At 48.7% G+C, this 18,215-nt stretch overlaps 1 protein-coding gene and 1 long non-coding RNA gene across 2 annotated transcripts; both read left to right on the top strand.

Moving 5' to 3' along the window:
• The first annotated feature begins 391 nt into the window (after positions 1-391).
• On the top strand, positions 392-18,174 carry GTPBP1 (GTP binding protein 1). Its single transcript, XM_026039911.1, has 12 exons — positions 392-583; positions 5,556-5,667; positions 8,058-8,238; positions 9,237-9,585; positions 10,040-10,163; positions 12,008-12,122; positions 12,581-12,725; positions 12,864-13,046; positions 13,827-13,962; positions 14,620-14,798; positions 15,312-15,509; positions 16,957-18,174. Exons 1-12 carry the CDS (start codon positions 392-394, stop codon positions 17,047-17,049), a joined length of 2,007 nt encoding a protein of 668 aa, XP_025895696.1. The 3' UTR covers positions 17,050-18,174.
• LOC112947772 lies at positions 1,093-2,985 on the top strand. Its single transcript, XR_003249471.1, has 2 exons — positions 1,093-1,583; positions 2,847-2,985. It is a non-coding gene; the product is annotated as an uncharacterized LOC112947772 (long non-coding RNA).
• Positions 18,175-18,215: the final 41 nt, after the last annotated feature.

Here is an 18,215-nt window from a genome sequence, read left to right as displayed (position 1 = left end):
AGAGGTTTAGACCCGCCCCGTATCTCGAGGTTTCTCGTGTGATTGGCCTCTGGGCTTGCTTGTCATGAGGACCTGCTCTTCTATTGGTCAGGACGCGCCGCCACGTCGAGCGGGCTCCGGTGTGTCTGTGTGTATGTGTGTATATATATATATATAGAAAACAAGTCGAGCTGGCAGCAGCGCTCCCATTGGCTCCGCGCGCCTCGCGGGGGCGTGGCCCAGCCTATGAAGAGCCGCGCTCCCGCCCTCTGTTGTCATGGCTACAACCCAATTACCCTCTTCCCCCGCCGCTGATTGGCTGGGCGCGCCCGCTCCCCCCGCCGCGAGCCGCCTTGGCGGGCTGGGGGCGGGGCGGCCGCGCCTCCCGGCGGAGGAGGCCGGGGCAGGGAAGATGGCGGCGGCGGAGCGGAGCCGCTCCCCCATGGCGGGCTCCCCGGTGCCGGCCTGCATGTTCGCCCCGGAGCCCGGCTCGCCGGGCGGGGGCCCGCGCATCGCGGCGGCCGCCTGTCCGCTCCGCGACGCCTTCGACGCCGAGGAGGGCGAGGCGCTCAACGGCGAGCCCGACATCGACCTCACCAGCAAGGTAGGCCCGGCGGCGGCGGCCCGGGCTCCCGCGGCCACGCGCGGCCTGGGGGCGCCTCGCCTCGCCCCGCGCCGCGGTTGTCGCCGGCTGTCTCCGGTTCTCTGCGGCGCCGCTTGCCCGGCCTGTCGGGGCAGTCCTGGGGGCAGGTCGGAGCCCGCCGGGGCTCGGCGGCAGCGGCGCCCCGCGCTCCTGCCCCGGGCTGCGCCGGCGCCGAGAGGTTTGTCCGGAGCCGTGAGGTGGGCTGCGAGCCACGGCTGGAGGTGGAATGGGCGCCGTGGGAACAGCCTTCCCCGCGCCTCGTGGAAAGCTTCCCTGCAGCCGCAGGGAACCACACGCCCGTGCCGGAGCCTGCCGCGAGCCCRCCGGTGCTCCCGGGCTGCCCGGTGCTGCTCCCGCTCCCCGGTCGCCTCACGCGCGGCCGGCGGGTCGCGGTGTCCTGGTGCCGGTGCTGCTCYGAGGCGCCCGGGCTGCGGGATTTTGTGCAGGGTGTTTACCCGCTCTAGGAGCCAGCGTGGCCAGTGTTTCCCTGGAGTTCTCTGCCGCCCCTCCTCTTCGTGCTTCCAGCTGGAGTTGTTTTAGACTCCTGGATCCCCTCTGTGGAGAAGCAAAGGGAGAGAACGGCTGGCGTGTGGATGTAGAAACCTGGATGACTGGAATGTTTATACAATGTGTGTTAAARCAAGCGTGATGAAGATGCCTTGTAAAAAGGAGAGGACAGAAATCGCCCCTGCAGTACCTGCTGAGCCACCTGCTCATGTCCTAAYGAGCTGGACGAGTTTGTGCCACAGGATGCCAGAGCCGACCTGTGCCTTATCCTGGATGTGACCGCCACGGAAAAGGGCACAGCAGGACCCCGAGGACCCTGCCACAGGTTGTGGACAGCCAGGAACCAGACCCACGCTCRGTGAAGAAGAGGCAGATGCTCTTCTCCTGCAAGCACCGCTTGTGTTGYCAGCCAGCCTTCGCTCCTAGAAGTCTGCAGGTGCTGTGGAGGTGGCAGGTGAGCGGTTCTGCTTTATTGCAAGTTGTTCGTGCTCCCTATGGCAGTATGCACCTGCAATCTTTTTCTTTTATTTTCCTTTTCTGGAGCTCTCATGCGTCCCTACCTTCTATGAGAGCTCCAAGTATGAGCTCTGTCTCTGTGAGCTCTCTCCAAGTTACCCTCCTGCTCTCTGCTCAAAACAACAGTTCCTTATGGTGAGAATGCAATTGGCTTCTYCCTCCCCTTCCTGCTTCTCTCTTCTCCCTATTATGATTTCTCCCTAAATTAATTGCTGCCCTCCACTTCTTGCTGAAAACAGCCATTCCCCCTGCTCTTTATTTGCTCGCTGTTTCTCCTGCCCTGGTGTGACCCACCACCACCCTGTTGCATGCTTTTCTGCATGCAGTTCTCCCGTCTTTCCCCCCTCCYTTGTCCCCAGCTCACCAGCGATTTTGTTGTAAGGTGTGCTCTTTTTATAGAAAAACACTTTAGGATTCTGTTAGTAATTACACCGTGTCGGTTGATCAAGCAAACAGTTCCATTCATCAGCACAAATTCATTATCACATTGATCTTAATGGGTGTTTGTTTGCCCTTCAGTAGAAACACGCTGCAGTAATAATCAACCTTCATATCAAAGACATATCATGCAGAGCTTTTAGTGAGGCACAAATGCTTTTTAGATCTCCACTGAGCACAGCACRTGAATAGCACTCGAGGTATGTATGTCTGCAGGAAATAGGAAGCAAAATCTCACATTACAGGAGGTGTGGATGTGACACTGAAATATTGCAGGGCACAGGGTTGTCTTTCCCCTAACTCCCCCAGGCCAGTGATGGCCTTTGAGCCGTGCAGACTGTTAGGTGGGATCATTCCCTCCTACGTCAGCACCGCAGGCCACGTCATATTCAGTTTGCCCTTAGACGTTAGAAGGGGCTGCMTCTCTTGTGAGGCCTGCCTGCAGAAGGGCTGGTACAGCCCTAGCTTGGTCTGACTGGTGTCCYCAAAGCTCTGTGGCCCCTTTGCTGCTGGTGAGCAGTGCAGGACAGCTCAGTGCAGCCTGTCCCGTGGAGCAGGCTCAGGCAGCTGCCTGTGACTTGTGCCTGTCTCTGGTATATGGAGTTTCCCCAAGCTAGTCCCAAAGGCAACTAGAGGAGAGCTAGGAAAAGCCTGCGGGGAAGGGACTTTGGAAATGGCATCTCAAGCTTAGGGCATTTTTTTCTTTCTATATTATGAGGATGAAATAATACCTGATTTTTTTTTTCTTTTTTTTACCCTATAGGAAATCAGAGGTTGCTAGAGCCACACATCTGCTGCTGTTAACTGCTCAATACCTGGCAAAAGAACAAAAGTGAAAAATGTTGGCTTTGAAAACCTCAGAAAAACAAGAATTGATGGTGCAAGCACGGAGGGTACCCAGAGGGGTCAAACTCYGACCCACGAGCTGGCAAAGAACAGGCTCCCACTGTCCAGGGAGCTAGAGGAAATGGATCTTCAAAACAGCAAATGAGGTCTTGTAGTGACCCAGGAAACTGCAGAAATGGCTGGGGAGATGCAGAGGAGCTCCTAGGAATACTGACCCGCATGGGGATGGGTGACCCAAGAGAGCTACTGCTTGTTCTGCACATTCTTCTCTTGACAGCCAACTGAATCCCATCAGCTGCAGGCTTCTTTGGCCTCACGGTGGGCTTTGGAGGACTGCTCCTGGGGACAACGGTTTGCCACYGGAACACCCTTCAGCATCACCTTCCTGCGTGGCCATCAAAGCAACAGTTTGAGGGGAGSCGGATTGTGCTCTGTGCAAGCTGAGCCTGCGTGGATCCCTCGTGTTCCCAGACTCCCCAGCCCTCCTGCCCTTCCATCCTGAGGAAAGGCTGTCGTGAGCTGCTTGCCTGAAATGCCCTGGTATTTTGGTCAGCACCTTGCCCACTCTCCTTGCTGGAGCATTTCAACTGAGAAAAACGAAGCTAGTGCTCAGACTTGAAGAAAAGTTAAAGCCTGCATCTACACTATTGACCCCTCTGTTATTTTATTGATCTTTATGGATGCAAGGACCTATTTACTAGCTCACCCTGTGTCCCTGAACAACACTTGTGCCTTAGCCTGAGTAGCGAGCCTGCCTCCTGCGCTTCCAGGAGTTCCTGAAAGTGCTCACTAGGCAGAGCAAGTCCTGCATGTCAACACACAGGCTCTCGTTCCTGCCCTGATCAAGCCTCTAAATCATTGCTCATTTRCCCGTCGGTGCTCTTTCTATCCAATCTTCTTAAAAATAATTTTAAAAAATCACTAATAAAGGCAAACCCCAATCCTCTATAGCATCAAAAAGAGAGACTGTRTAGCATTGCAGAGCAGGCTGCCTTGTCACCTGTGGTGCTTTGCAGACCCTGTCAGGTAATTCAAAGCCATAGATAGGACCCACACCTAAAGTAGGTACATGAAGGCAATTTTGGTCTCCTTTGTTGTCCAGGTGCATGCACGCTTAAGTTTTGAAAGCTGCTTGAGCAGTAGATGTGGGCTTTTTGGTCCTGTTGCACCCATAATTTCTAATAAAGAGCTTTGTCCCCTATGGTAGTCAGGTAGTTCCTCTTGAATGTGCATTGTGTTGGCTGCGTGACCAAGTCAGGCTCTTTACGCAGAGAAAGCAGGGCGAGTTTGAAGATGTAAGCATTGTGCTTTGGTGTAAACAGTGTGTTTTAGGAAAACTTGTTACAGATTTCAGACTGCCCATGGTGTATAATAGAGAGAAATAAGTCTCTGTGATCGTGATTAGGTGTTGAGTGTTCAAGAGCTGCTAGCTGAAGTAAGGATTTCACTGGGTGTTGCAGCCCGTCACTGTCTGCAGAGCTCAGTAGGGAGGGAGCCCTTAAAACCARCAAAAGAGCCTGTTTTAGCAAGAGCACAGGTCTCCAGCACAGCAGCTATTGAGCTGCTGTGCCAGGGTGCTCGCTTGCCACCAGATTTGTGCTCATGGAGGTGGCCAGAGAGGAGTATCCATGTGATCCCCAACAAAGGTCCCCTCAGTTTGCCATCACCCACTGCCATCTCGGTGACTCTGTGGAGGTCCCGGCGTGAGTGTTTTCAGCTGTTTGACACAGTGCTTTGCCATGAGTGGTGCTGCACAGAAAGAGGCTGTTTGCCAAAAACTCCCTATGGAATCACTATCTTCTTTTTTTTTTTTTTCCCCATATGTTTTTATCCACTTTCTMTTGATGCATCTGCAGGGAAGGGCCAAGGAAGTTGTCATTGCTGCAGTAGCTGCAGTCAAAGCTTGTTGCTTTGCAGGCTGCTGGCTTGCAAAACTGCAGTTCTCCCCTGGTGAAATGTCTGACTGTGCTTGTACAAACTGCTTTATGTGGCTGTGTGGCAGCATTGTGGTGTGAAATACCTAAAGTTTGGTTAAAAATTTTGAAAATAATCTTGATTCGTGTTCTCTCCTTCTCCTCTGTCCCTTTGGAAAAAAAAGGGGAAAATGATGTACATGAAACRCTTATACTGCAGGTTTTGATTGGTAGGAGTGCGGTGTGGTGGGACCTGACTCGCTTCTGCTTGCTGTCGTATTGTGCTTTGGAAAACAGTAGCACTGTGTGCCGTGGAGACTGGTTTGAGTCCTTAACTAAGCACTTTTTAGGGGGAAGAAAAYCCCTCCTCCTTCCCTGACATGGGAACATGTCTTACAGAGAAGTAAAAGTGGGTTGTTCACCAAAATGTAGCTTTAAAGCAGTGGTTACCTCCGAATGAGATGGTTGGTGTTCGTATTTTGAAGTAAATCTTCCATCAGAAACAAACTGAGCTCTGACAAATAACCTTTYGCCACATCACAGGAAAATAGCTGTGAGCAAAGCTGATATTTATAAAAAAAAGACAGAAAGTGATCTTTGAAAACGAGGCCTCCTTTGTAAAGCGCATTGATTGCTTGTCCTTCTAACTGAACCTGATTTTGAAACTCTTTGCCTGACATCTGCAAATTGAGCGTTTGGTCCCTGTTTTCCAGCTGGTGATGGTGAGTCCGACGTCGGAGCAGTACGACAGTTTGCTGCGGCAGATGTCAGAGAGAATCGACGAGGGATGTGGGGAGACCATCTATGTCATTGGGCAAGGGTCAGGTGAGTTTAGTTTCCTCTAGAGAACAGGAACGTTATGAGAAAAGCCAAGTTTATCTGGCTGGACTGCTGGCGAAGGTGGGTACCAGAAGAACTTGGAAAACTTCATGAAATATAAAGAGAACAAATGAGAGAGATTTTTTTCTCCAACCCTGCCAGCAACTGTTTTATTTGCAAGAGCTGTATGTGGTTCTTATTTAAAATCATAAAAACTCTTTTTCAAATAAGGCCTAAGTTACCTGGATATGTCAGGAGAAGGTGAATGATTTGAAATCACAACACCCGTACATGTATGAAAGAAGTCATGTTATGGCTGCTTTTTATTTATTTATTTTTTCCCTTCACTGGGCAGGAGGTAATCGGAAATACTTCAGAAATTCCAAGTATCTTTTCTCTGGTCGTGTTTCCTGGCTTTCCTGTACTGTGCAGAAGAAGGTTTTCATCTTCTAAGAATGATTCCTTTAATGTCACATTCACTAGGGGGTGACTGCAGTCACTTGCCTTTGTAGATTTTTCTAGTATAATGCAGGTTACCTTTTCTTTGTTCTCTTTCACAGTTCAAATATTTGCATTTGATACTGTTGAACAGTATTGAACATGGCCTTGCTTAGAAATATAAGTTTATTTTCTGAATAGAAAGCAAGTTGATTAAGGCAGCCTGTTATTAACTTGTCACAAGGCAAAATGCCTGTTTCAAATGTGTTAAATATCTATTGGATATCAACTTGTTGTGACCAATCTGCTATTTACAAAGCTTGTGGAAGGACACATGGCTTCAGCAACAGAGCTGGTGGGGGTGATGGAGGGAGAGAGTTTCATTATCAGGACTATTTTGTTAGGTTTTCTTGATGTCTTACAAAACAGCCACTGGAGAGGAGAAGCCAGGATTAAATTCCCTATGGTCACGCAGCCAGTATCACAGATACAGGGCTCTCGCATCCAGACAAGCTTCCCATGTGTGATCTGATTCCCTGGCACTGGGGATAAGTACATCTGCAGGGGATGTGCAACTAGCTGGATTATTAAGTCCTAGGATGTCTCAGGAGAGGGTTGATTGGTGGTGGTGGAGGTATGCTTAGAAACAGACACACTATTTGTTTCCTAGAATACGAGCTAAGACATCTGACTTCATTTCAGGCTGCTGAATACTTGGGGAAGAATTCAGGTTCTTCCCTGTAGGTTGAGGCTATTGGGACAGATACCCTGAAGGGAAGACAGTCTTGATATTCTATCCAAAATCTTTCTCACTCACTATGAACATCCATGGTTTTGATCATCATGGATACCCAGCTTAGAAGACTGTGGGGCCAGCGAAGGCTGCTGGCTGGCTCAGCAGCACTGAGCTTTYGCTGTCATTCCAGCTCCTTCTCTCCTTCCCCCCACCTCTCATTACCCTTCTCTAAACCGGGACCCCAATCTTGACACCTTTTGTTTTCTCCCTCTCAGCAGCTTCCCAGTCCTGCCCAACAGCTCTGCTTGTTGTGCAAGCTGCAGTTAGTGCCTCCCAGCTGATGACACAGCCGTGCATTCAGATGAGTAAGCAGCAATAGCTCTGGTCATCCAGGTGCTGTTTTTCTCCATGTTCCCTATTTTTTTTTTTTTTTTTTGACCCAGATTGGAGATTCTGGTATAAAATCTGTGCAGGTTCTTGGCACCTGGGACAGGAGAGCAGCTGAAGTATGTGGAAGCCTTTAGGCTGCCTGCTAGCTTGCCCTGCCTGCCAGCTCTTTCCTTGGGAAGGCTGTGGAGGGGGAGCAGTGGCTTGTTGTCTTTTCCTGGCCTCCTGTGTGCTTGGCAGCTTTTGTTTTAAATGCCAGGGTAAAAACAGTGAGACAGGCAAAAAAACATTGTTTAATGGAGRTGTTGGGGGACCTACAGAAATAGCTGTGCAGGCCAAACTATGAGAAAAAATGAACTTGGGATGTGATTTTATAAAATAAGCTGTTTGATTAAATTGGTCCAACTTCACTGGTTAACTATGGTGATATTTTAGGCAGAGCTCTCCTTTTGTTAATGGATTTTCTTCTATTGCAATGGGAGAGGAGGTGTTCTGTCTGATGAAAACTGAACAGCAATGTGTACAATTACATGTGAACACGCAAGTTAGAAGTGGATCTTTCTTGGCAAACCCTCRGTTTTATTTGTAGTAATTGTAGAGAAAATTCTTTTATTTATGAAATGTGGTGCCTTTCTAATATATTTTAGGTGTTCAATTTAAGATGATGTATTTTCTCTTGGGCGGACGGTGCCCGATCTGTTCACATGGCCRTGACAACTCCGGTCCGCGTGAATCCTGATGAGCGGGCGAGTGTCCCGCAGGCAAAACGAGATCCCTGCTGGCTGTTCCAAGGTGGTGCTCACCCTGTGCCCTCTGCTTCCTCCCCCCTGCCCAGATGGCACCGAATACGGCCTGAGCGAGGCGGACATGGAAGCGTCCTACGCCACGCTGCAGAGCATGGCGGAGCAGATGGAGGCCGACGTGATCCTGCTGCGGGAGCACCAGGAGGCCGGGGGCAGGGTGCGCGACTACCTCGTCCGCAAGCGCGTGGGTGACAACGACTTCCTGGAGGTCAGGTGAGGAGCCGGGTGGCGCCGGGCTTAGTCAGCACCCTGCATTTCTGGCACGTGGGCAGGCAGGGATGCTGAGCCAGCTCGGAGGCCACAAAGAAAGCGGAGCTTGAGCGCTCCTTGCTAATTAGATCTCTTTGTTGTTGTTGTTGCTCTTCCCTTTGTGTGCAGGCTGTGTGCGTGGAGGTCTGCCTGTGTTTAGCTGAGGGCTGTTGTTGTCTGGGTGGCAGCTTCGTGGTTTGGGGATGTTTTGTGTGCTCAGATCCCAGCAGGGACTCCTGGGTGTACGTGCGTGCCCGTGTGCATGCTGCTGGAATAAAACGCTTCTCACGAACGGCTCAGTTCTGTTCCAAGGTGGTGGTGATTCAAGTCACCTTTTAATGGACATCTTACAGCTCAGATAATGCAACCTAAGGGTCTGATCAGATCCTAATGGAATGGATTTTTTCCAGCATTTCCCAATGATCGTAATGGTCACCTTTATTGGAGACAGCAAGGAGGCTGCTGTGGGTGTCCTCYTAAAAGTGATTCCCTTGGGCAAGGGTACATTGTGTTACGAGCTTTGCCATTTATGGAAAGAGAGCAATTGAAATTTCAGTGCCTTCTGCAGTACCTGATACTATTGGAATATGAGSAAGATGGAAAAAAATACCCAGAAGTATCCTAGGAAGACAAAACTTTTGAATCAACATCGTACTTGTGTTTGATTGCAGACACTGGGAATTGGGGGAGATTTGTGCTGTGTAGAGCATTAAGCAATCCCAGAATCTGTTCTCTGTGTCGCGGGTACCAGTGACGTGTTTCTGCAATCTCGATTCGGAGCCTTGGATCTCTCCTGTTAACTAACAACCATTAAAGTATCGCTGCTGTGCTTGTGAAGATCTAATATAATTGAACCTCTCCTTGAATTTTGGTGAGAATAAAGTGAACTCTTTGCAGCACCAGTGGTGTGTTTCCCTCCAGCTGTCAGATTCTACCAGGTTCCTTTTTCTTTTCCCTTCTAGGGTAGCAGTGGTGGGAAACGTGGATGCAGGAAAGAGCACGTTGCTGGGGGTCCTGACACACGGAGAACTGGACAACGGCCGAGGCTTCGCTCGGCAAAAGCTCTTCCGACACAAGCATGAGATCGAATCAGGCCGCACCAGCAGCGTGGGCAACGATATCCTGGGCTTCGACAGTGAGGGCAACGTGGTGAACAAGCCGGACAGCCACGGTGGCAGCTTGGAATGGACCAAGATCTGTGAGAAATCCACCAAGGTCATAACTTTCATTGACCTTGCTGGTCATGAAAAGTACCTGAAAACCACCGTCTTTGGCATGACTGGCCACTTACCTGACTTCTGCATGCTTATGGTATGTAGCAAAAGAGAGGCTTAGTGCCAGCAGGAGGCTCTTCACAGCTGCAGCCCTTCCGCTTCTTTCCTATGGCAAGGTCCCTGTGTTGTTTAGGGGGAGGCAGCAACTTCCTGAGGGAAAGAGCAGCAGCCCCTGTAGGGATGTAGGAYGCTGAGGGAAGTGCTCCAGGACTCTCAGTCACACAGACATCCAAGATGTATAATTCTTGGGGAAAATAAAAACACACCAGAACATCTTATTAAATTGAGAGGTGTGGCTGCACTAGCTGTGTGTCTTCCCCTACCAGTATATCCAAAAGCATTTGGGAAGAGCTGGGTCTGTACTCAAAGTCCAAGGGACATTTTGGCAGCCTAATCGCAGCCTACTAAGTATCTGACACAGAACCTTCTCTGTAAACCAGCACATAGCAAGTGGAACATTTGCTTTACCGTAKCCTGTATTTCCTGTGTAGGTCGGCAGTAACGCTGGGATTGTTGGAATGACCAAGGAGCACTTGGGCCTGGCGCTAGCACTCAATGTTCCTGTCTTTGTTGTGGTGACCAAGATTGACATGTGTCCTGCCAACATCCTCCAAGGTAACGTAGCTCTTTCAAGGGTATTTCYTACCTCCTTAAACGCTGTTGACCCTACCTGGATTGAGAAATTATTGCTAGAAGAAAGGCTTGTTGCCTGCTTTTTACTGTATCTTAAATACCTTCTAGAGATCCATCCTTCTCTCCTGCTCATTTTGCAAGGCAGTTCCCTTGCAGTTTTCATCTACAAATTACCTAGGTGTGGGAAGCTCATCTGGGCAACAAAGAAGTTTGGGGTTGRTGTTTTGCTTTGTCCCTGGATATCCAAACCTGGAAGGTTACTCTGGATGTTCATTTGGAAGCTCCCGCCTTTCTCCTTGCCCACAGTTTGAATGTGATCTTAACCTGCCTTCAGGCTGGTTCTCTGGGAGGGTGAGGAGGTGACTGCTGTCAGTTGTTTGTCACCTTCTACTCACCTGGACACATCTCAGATTAGCCAGCAAACGTGCATATCTGTCCAAAGAACCAACCAGCACCTGACAAAGCATGATTCAAAGCAGCTGCATGTTTGGGTTTTGGCAGCAGGACGAGTAGATGCAGACTGGGAATGGCCATGAGCAGCAGSGCCTAGCGACTGCTTTGCTTAGCACCAGTTAAAGCAGTATCTCTAACCCCAGCATGGGCCCCTSGCTTTTGTGCTTGATGTTCTCGCAGGTTGTGATCTGCTCTCACCTTTGAAATTCTCTTGGCTGTTTCTTACACCTTCAGGAGCACGTTGTGGTTACTGGAGCAGTGCTTGTTTTGAATAGAAGTCTTGAGAACAGAAAAGCGAGTGCTCCAGAGCTGTCTGTTCTTTCATCAGTTTTGTAAAAATGTGTTTTAGATGGACAGAAACAGGCGATCAAAAGATAATCTAAATATCTCTATTTGTAATAGATGTTTGGCAAATAAATGTAAGGCCTGGCCATGTGATCAGTATCTAGGAAGGAAGGGGAATGGTTGGCTAAGGGTGAGGAAAGAAGAGTTCTTCTTGGGAAAAGTAGCCTCAGTGTCATGTGCTGTTTAAATTAAAAAGACAGAAGATCTGGCTCAAATGTATCTGTGAAGACCAGATGGCATGATTAGATGTTTGTTTCTCTGTACCCAAAACATTTCTTTCCCCTAAATGTTCATTAGTTCACAAAATTCATCTAATTGGATGACAATTGTGAAAAATAAATGATTTGCTGTTTTGTGTGCTTATTAGCCTTTTTTTTTTCCTCATCTACTGCAAGGCTCTTTGCAGGAGASTTATTTTCTGTTGGTATATTAGGTATTACTCTGCTGGGTGTCAGACTTAAACAGAAAACAAAATAAAAGGAGGCAAGAAACTAGAGTCAGGAACCAAATTTGCCCAGTTATTTCTGGTTCTGGTCCCCACTGTCCTGGTCTGTGTTGAAGATCTTGACCACTTTCATTCTTCTCTAACCTTCTTAGGCAGGGAAAGCGTGTTGAGGTTTCTTTGGGCAAAACTGAGTTCTAATTCACTTGTTTTCAAGTATTTCAATTCTGGATGCCGCTGGTTTTYATTAAATTTAATATAAGAATTCCTTTTAGAGGAAGAGGCAATGTCTTGCAACCGCTTAAAACCGCTTAACAGACAACTGTAAAAATTCTGCTTTATTGTAGTAGATGCAGATATGTATGTTTGTGTGCAGTCACTTGCAGCAGGCCAGCTGGCATGACAATGAATAGAGAGGGAATGGCTCCCGAGGCTGCAGCAAACACGGAGCCTCGCTCACACGCATGTAGCCACCTTCTCCAGGCTGTTTCTGACAAGAGTACCAGCCTCCCTGGGGGAAACCCGATAAAGGCACTTTGTAAAGAGGGGAGATGCTGCCCTAACAATGTTCATTTCACCCTTTAAGAAACCCTGAAGCTGTTACAGCGACTGCTGAAGTCCCCAGGGTGCAGGAAGATTCCCGTCCTGGTTCAGAGCAAGGATGATGTCATTGTAACAGCCTCCAACTTCAGCTCAGAGAGGTAATGGGAGTAGTGGAGAGTCGTTTGTCTTTCTGTCCTACTTGGAGACTGGGTGAGAAGATATGGAAAAAAGAGCCCCATCGTCTAGATGTGTTAAGGTGGTATTTGCCCTCTGACATTTTGATTGCATAAGAATGTGTTGATTCCAAGACCGACCTGCTAGTGTTCCCCTGTTTGAGCCAGAAATGAGAAGCTGCTACAGGGTATTCAGCTTCCCTCAATTCTGGAAATTTATGGCTTTTTTTTTTTTTTTTCTTCTTCTAAATGTTATTAGGAAGATAGAGACAATGTTACAGGGTTTGAAATGTGTGATGATGTGCACCTGACTTTGCTTGCCAGGTTCTCCCTTTCTAGCACTGTGTATTGAATTCAATCCAAGATTTTGGATGTCTCCGTACACTTGGAATCCCAGGCAAGGAGGTCAACTAATTCATTTTGTCATCAATTTTCCTCTGCAGGATGTGCCCGATTTTCCAGATTTCGAATGTCACTGGGGAGAACCTGGATTTGTTGAAGATGTTTCTTAATCTCTTGTCTCCACGGACCAGTTACCGAGAAGAAGAGCCAGCAGAATTCCAGATAGATGATACTTACTCTGTCCCGGTAAGGACGCTGGGGTTAGAAGATTTTTCCATTCTGTGTTTTTGGTTGAAGAGAGCCTCTTGCTTAGAGAAGTTGTTCTAGAGCTCTTCTCTTAGCACGGTGACTAACTCCGCTGCTGAGGTTTCTTTTCTGGCATAGGGCGTAGGAACAGTTGTGTCTGGGACAACACTAAGAGGCCTAATCAAGCTGAATGACACCCTGCTGCTTGGGCCAGATCCCCTTGGCAACTTCCTGCCTATTGCTGTCAAATCCATCCACCGCAAGAGGATGCCTGTCAAAGAGGTGCGCGGAGGCCAGACTGCCTCCTTTGCTCTGAAAAAGGTGAGATCTTCTGCTCTAGCCCTGCCCAGAACAGGAGCTGCTCTGCCCATTTCAGAAAGCTYTTAGCTCAGCTGCAGTCCAGCTGCTTCTGCTAACCTCAGCTGCCTCCTTTCGCAGCACAGTAGAATCACAAGGAACCTCTGTAGGTCCCATGTTTGAATCCTTCCTCCTGGCACATGCAAAGTAACAGCAGTGGGGTCCAAGGTAATGAGGAATAGCCTTGGAGATCTTTAAGAAATCAGGGGTGGTGCCAGAAAAATCTCCCCGTGTGTCCTGGGCATACAGGATATGTGTTTTGAACTGTTAGGACCAGTTTTGAGTTTTAAAATTGAGGAAGGATTAGATACAATTTCTCTTTTGAAAGGCTTATGTCAGTAAGCTGATTTAAGATGATGTAGCTTGAGCTCTATTGAACTCCATGCATTCGAGCCTGTCGCTTTGTGTGATGAGTGAACACTGCACTTCGGAAGTATCATCTCTTTGGGTGATGCACAACAAGGAGAGATGCATATTTTGTTTGTAGAAAAGCAATGAGTTAGCACTTCTGTCTGCATCCAGCATTCCCAGCAGSCTGACTGAAACATCCTCAGAAACCTGCACTGCACTTAATTTTTGCAACCCATGCATAATATGGTTTTGTGCTGCTGAACAACTCTTACTTTGCCTTTGGCTGGCCGTGAAAGCCTTGGGATCTTCTGGACACACTCAGCCAAAGAAGCTGGGCCCTTTTTTCTTTTTTTTTTTTCCCCAACTCAGCTCGTTCATGTCTCTTCTTTTTAGATCAAGCGTTCTTCCATACGGAAAGGCATGGTAATGGTGTCCCCCCGCCTGAACCCACAGGCGTCTTGGGAGTTTGAAGCAGAGATTCTAGTTCTCCATCACCCCACAACCATCAGCCCGCGCTATCAGGCCATGGGTATGTGTCTCATTGTTGCCTAATATTTTTGTTTCTTTGTTTTGTATCTTTGCTTCCCAGCAGGACCAGTTTACATCAGCTCTAGCCTGAGGTTATTTTGTTCCTGATGGCTTTGTTAAACTGAATATAAGCCACAGTTCCTCGTCTTAACTTCCCCAGCCGTGTGTTTAGAAATGAGGGCTGGAAGGTGAGGAGATGAGCAGGGGAGGCTGCACGTAAAGGTAAACAGGTAAAGGTTGTAACCTCTACCTGTAGGTAGGTAAAGGTTACAGGTYGCTGTAAAAAGGACAATCCAAGGTGTATTCAGAGCCTGTTTGAGCCAGGACTCTGTGGTGCAGAATTTCTTCAGCTTCACATGCTAACCTGCTCATTTGGGGCTCTGCGCTCTAGCCCAGCTGCTGGGTGGGTAGGTATCCATTGACTGTCCCTCAGGAAAGCCTTGGTTCTAAGCCAGCGGCTCTAGTTCAGATGTGCTTTTTTGTTGAGGATTGACCAAAGGCAGCCACGTGACCCACATGGTCTTTGATCCCCAGGAGATGTTTTCCTACCACACTCAATATTGTTAGCCGTGACGTAGTGGGAGCTGTAGGGGTCTGTCTGAAGCCTGTCCCGCCCGGGGCCCCGGCTGCTGAAAGCCTCTGTGCGTTGCCCTCGCAGTGCATTGCGGCAGCATCCGCCAGACGGCCACGATCCTCAGCATGGACAAGGACTGCCTGCGCACGGGGGACAAAGCCACCGTGCACTTCCGCTTCATCAAGACCCCCGAATACCTGCACATAGACCAGCGGCTGGTCTTCCGCGAGGGCCGCACCAAAGCCGTGGGTACCATCACTAAGGTAAAGCCTGAGGAGTTGCGTTTCTTTCGCCCGTTAGCTGCGTGCGGCCCTGGGAAGCCAGCAGGAGAAGCTGGATAGCTCTGGAGAATTGAGGGAAGAGGCTGTGCTTTGATGACAAGTGTCAGCCCTGATGGGGTTGCCGGATGACCAACGTGCCTTGCTGTGTGATGACTCTTGGATGGGGTGAATGAGAGAATGAGAAGGTGGGGATGTGCCAGACGGCCTGTGSTGCTTGGGCTCTTTTTGACAGCTCCTAGCTGGTCCCTTTGAGTTATGTCATGGAGAGCCGAGCAGCATCTCAGCTAAGTGGAGCTTTCAGACCTGAAAGGGTCTGGAGGGCAGCTCTGGGGCTCATCGTGGGTCAACCTAGTTTCCCTTGAGCAGCTGCTGCTCTGTTCCCTCAGTTGCTATTGGTGTCGATTCTTCTGAGGCTTTTTATTAAAAAGCAGCCCTGAACCTTGCTGGAGAGCCCCAGCTGTTTTAATGCTGCTTTTGTTTCTCTGTGACATGTAGTTACTCCAGACCACCAATAACTCACCAATGAACTCCAAACCACAGCAGATAAAGATGCAGTCCACAAAGAAGGGAGCACTTACGAAACGAGAAGACGGTGTGTCCCCCCTTGGGACAGCAGCTGGGGGGCCACCAGCTGGGGACGAGGCCCCCTCCACAGCTGCAGCACCATTGACACCTACTGCCCTGCAGCCACCGGTAAGTGAGGGAAGTATCACGTCTCCCATGGCTGTTTGCATCCTGTTTTCTGGCTTTTGGGTCCTATCTTCTCACAGAAGAGATCAGGAATGCTCTGGTGGACGAAGGCTGTATGAGTTTTCATCATTTTTAGCAGCTGGTAGCTTAGGATCRTAGGTAATGCAGGTGGGAAGAGACCAGCCCCCTTCTCAAAGTAGGGATAGTGATGAAGTCAGACCAGTTCTCAGGGTTTAACCAGTTGTATCTTGAAAACTTCCTGGATGGAGACTGCACAGCCTCTTTAGGTAACCTGTTTTACTGCTTGAATATTCTTGTGGTGAAAGAGCAATCTCTTTGTATTGAGTAGCTGTACAGGTAAAGTGTCTAAGAGGMAGAGTCACAGAACGGGACTCTGCTCTCCATGGGAGCAGTAGAATATTCCTACCCTAGAGAACCTACAGTCTAAACAGTGATATCAGGAACAGGTCGTCTGCCTTCTCAAGGAAGCGAGATGGAGACATCAAAGGTGAAGGAGGGGCCTTTCTCTCTAAAGCTCTAAATAGTTAGAATTTGTCTCAGTTGCTTTGCTGCCAGTTTGTGAGAAGGATACCCAGCTTTTCTGGTCTGAAATGAAAGGAAAACTAGGCTCTAACTGAAAGCTTTGGGAGCTTCTTTATCAGCTTTATTGCCTGGTCTTCTCCTTTTAGTAGAAAAAATCAGAAACTGATTCTGTCAGGCGACTTGATTTCTTTGTCAGTGCTCTTCCCCTTAATGTTGCCTTCTGTTGCGCTCCTTCAAATTGTACCTTCTTGAGCCAGGCTGGCTGCTAGAAGAGGGCCCTGCCACAGGGGTTCTCTCCCTTTGCATGTGCCTGGGGTTTCTTTCTGATCCACCAGCTCCTCCTTGTCTTTGTAGCGTTGCTGTGGTCCTAAGTAACGCTCCCAGCTTGCTCTTGGATTTATACTTTCCTCTGAGAGTCCGTGTTGCTTTTGCTCTTGCTTATTTCTGTCTCTCTCTCCTTGCTGCTTCCCCTCAGCCTGCGCTGGATGAAGAGCCCCACACGCGTGAGGGCAACAAGGTATTTCAGCTGCTTCAGAAACGAGTGGGGGGTTTGCTAACCTGTGTCTGGGAACAGAGTCATCTTAGCAGGAACCCTGGATGGGGGTGSATCTCCTTCAAAGCTGAGGGAATCTGAGGCCTTGATTTTCCAGAAGCTGAGCCTTACAGCTCCCACTGGCTGCCATGAGAATTAAGCATTCAGAACATTGGGAAACTGGGTCCAGCTTAAAGGACTGGACTTCATGGTGCGTTTGTCTGTCTGTCYGCCTTTCTGCAGTGGTAGGAAGCTAGTCAGCCCAAAGCATCCTCAGTTTCTGTATGTGCATTACAGTCTGTTTTGAGCTCCTGYTGTGTTGATACTCTCATTCAGTGGTCACTGCACACTGAAACTTCTCCTCTTCTTTTTCAGTCAAAAGTTGGAGGAGGAGGCCGGCGACGCGGGGGTCAGCGCCATAAAGTGAAGTCTCAGGGAGCCTGTGTGACTCCTGCCAGTGGCTGCTGAACCCCTCCTCCTTCTGAGGAATTCCTCCCCTTCCCTTCATTTCTTATCCAAAAGATCCAGAGCAGCTTAAACCAAAACCCATCCCAGCTGATCTGCTGCAGAAGAATCTCCTCCCTGCTCCCCAAAGGAAATGACGGAGAGGAACATAACTTATAAGCTAATGAAGGTGATAAGACACAGAACTGAGCAACAGACACCTTCCTCCTCCCATATCAACACATTTTTTACATCATGAGCTTAGTTTTTATTATTAGTTTTTATTATATTTTGTGTGCATGAAGATGCAAGGAAAGTCTGGGTGGAACTGAGAAGAGCCAGTTAGCTGCCTCCCTCCTCCCTCACACCACTCTGTCTAGAGGACTTGCTGCTCTCTCCTATATGCTGTTTCAGATGCAGGGGCGACGAAACACATGAAATCTCAGACTTGCAAGTGTTAAAGCACTTAAACTTATTGTTAAAACAATAGGATGGCTCCACATGGTCTTGGTTCCTCACCTACATGGTTCTGTGCCAAGTATGTTCTGGACTCTCCTCACCTTCTAAGTTTCTAAGTGGGTTACTTTAATGTTATTAGTCACTGAAGTTTGAAGGTAAGGAAACTTATCAGATGAAGGTTTAAGAGCAAAATTAGAAAGCAGTTCTTGATCTTAAGTTGAGGTATCCTCTACTAAATATCCTTAAATACATTAACMGGAGTTAGGATTTTCATTAGAGACAGGAATAAATGGGCAGTCATTTGCCCATCCTGTTCCTCTTTCCACCCTGCTGCTTCTCCTGTTGTTTGTTCAGTACTGAGAGGAGCACATCCTACTTGCCTCTAAGGCTGTAGCAGCACAATTAACAGTATTAAGGATGTGGTGCAAGAACACTCAGTCTGTCCCTTGAGCCAGAGAAAGAGCCTTCTCACACTGTTGGGCAGCAATCCCAGGTAGGAATACACCTTTGGAGCAGAGGCAGCAGGCAAACGTTGTCTTCCCGTGGCTCTGCCTACTTCAAGATTTCCCACCTCTCTTCTGGAACTCGCTGGCCAAGCCATGCCCTGACAAATCCTACCTTGGATTTGTCATGTCTCCTCCTGGACAAAGAGGGCAATGRTGAGTTGGTACCAAATTTGAAGTACTTCCAGTCTTGGAAGTACGTGGTATTTTTTTTCTTTTTTTTTTTTT

The sequence above is a fragment of the Nothoprocta perdicaria genome, unplaced genomic scaffold, assembly GCF_003342845.1.
Source record: "Nothoprocta perdicaria isolate Ctin4 unplaced genomic scaffold, notPer1 scaffold_244, whole genome shotgun sequence".
NCBI lineage: Eukaryota > Metazoa > Chordata > Aves > Tinamiformes > Tinamidae > Nothoprocta > Nothoprocta perdicaria.
Note: the sequence above shows the minus strand (reverse complement) of the source record. Positions and strands in the feature narration are given on the sequence as shown.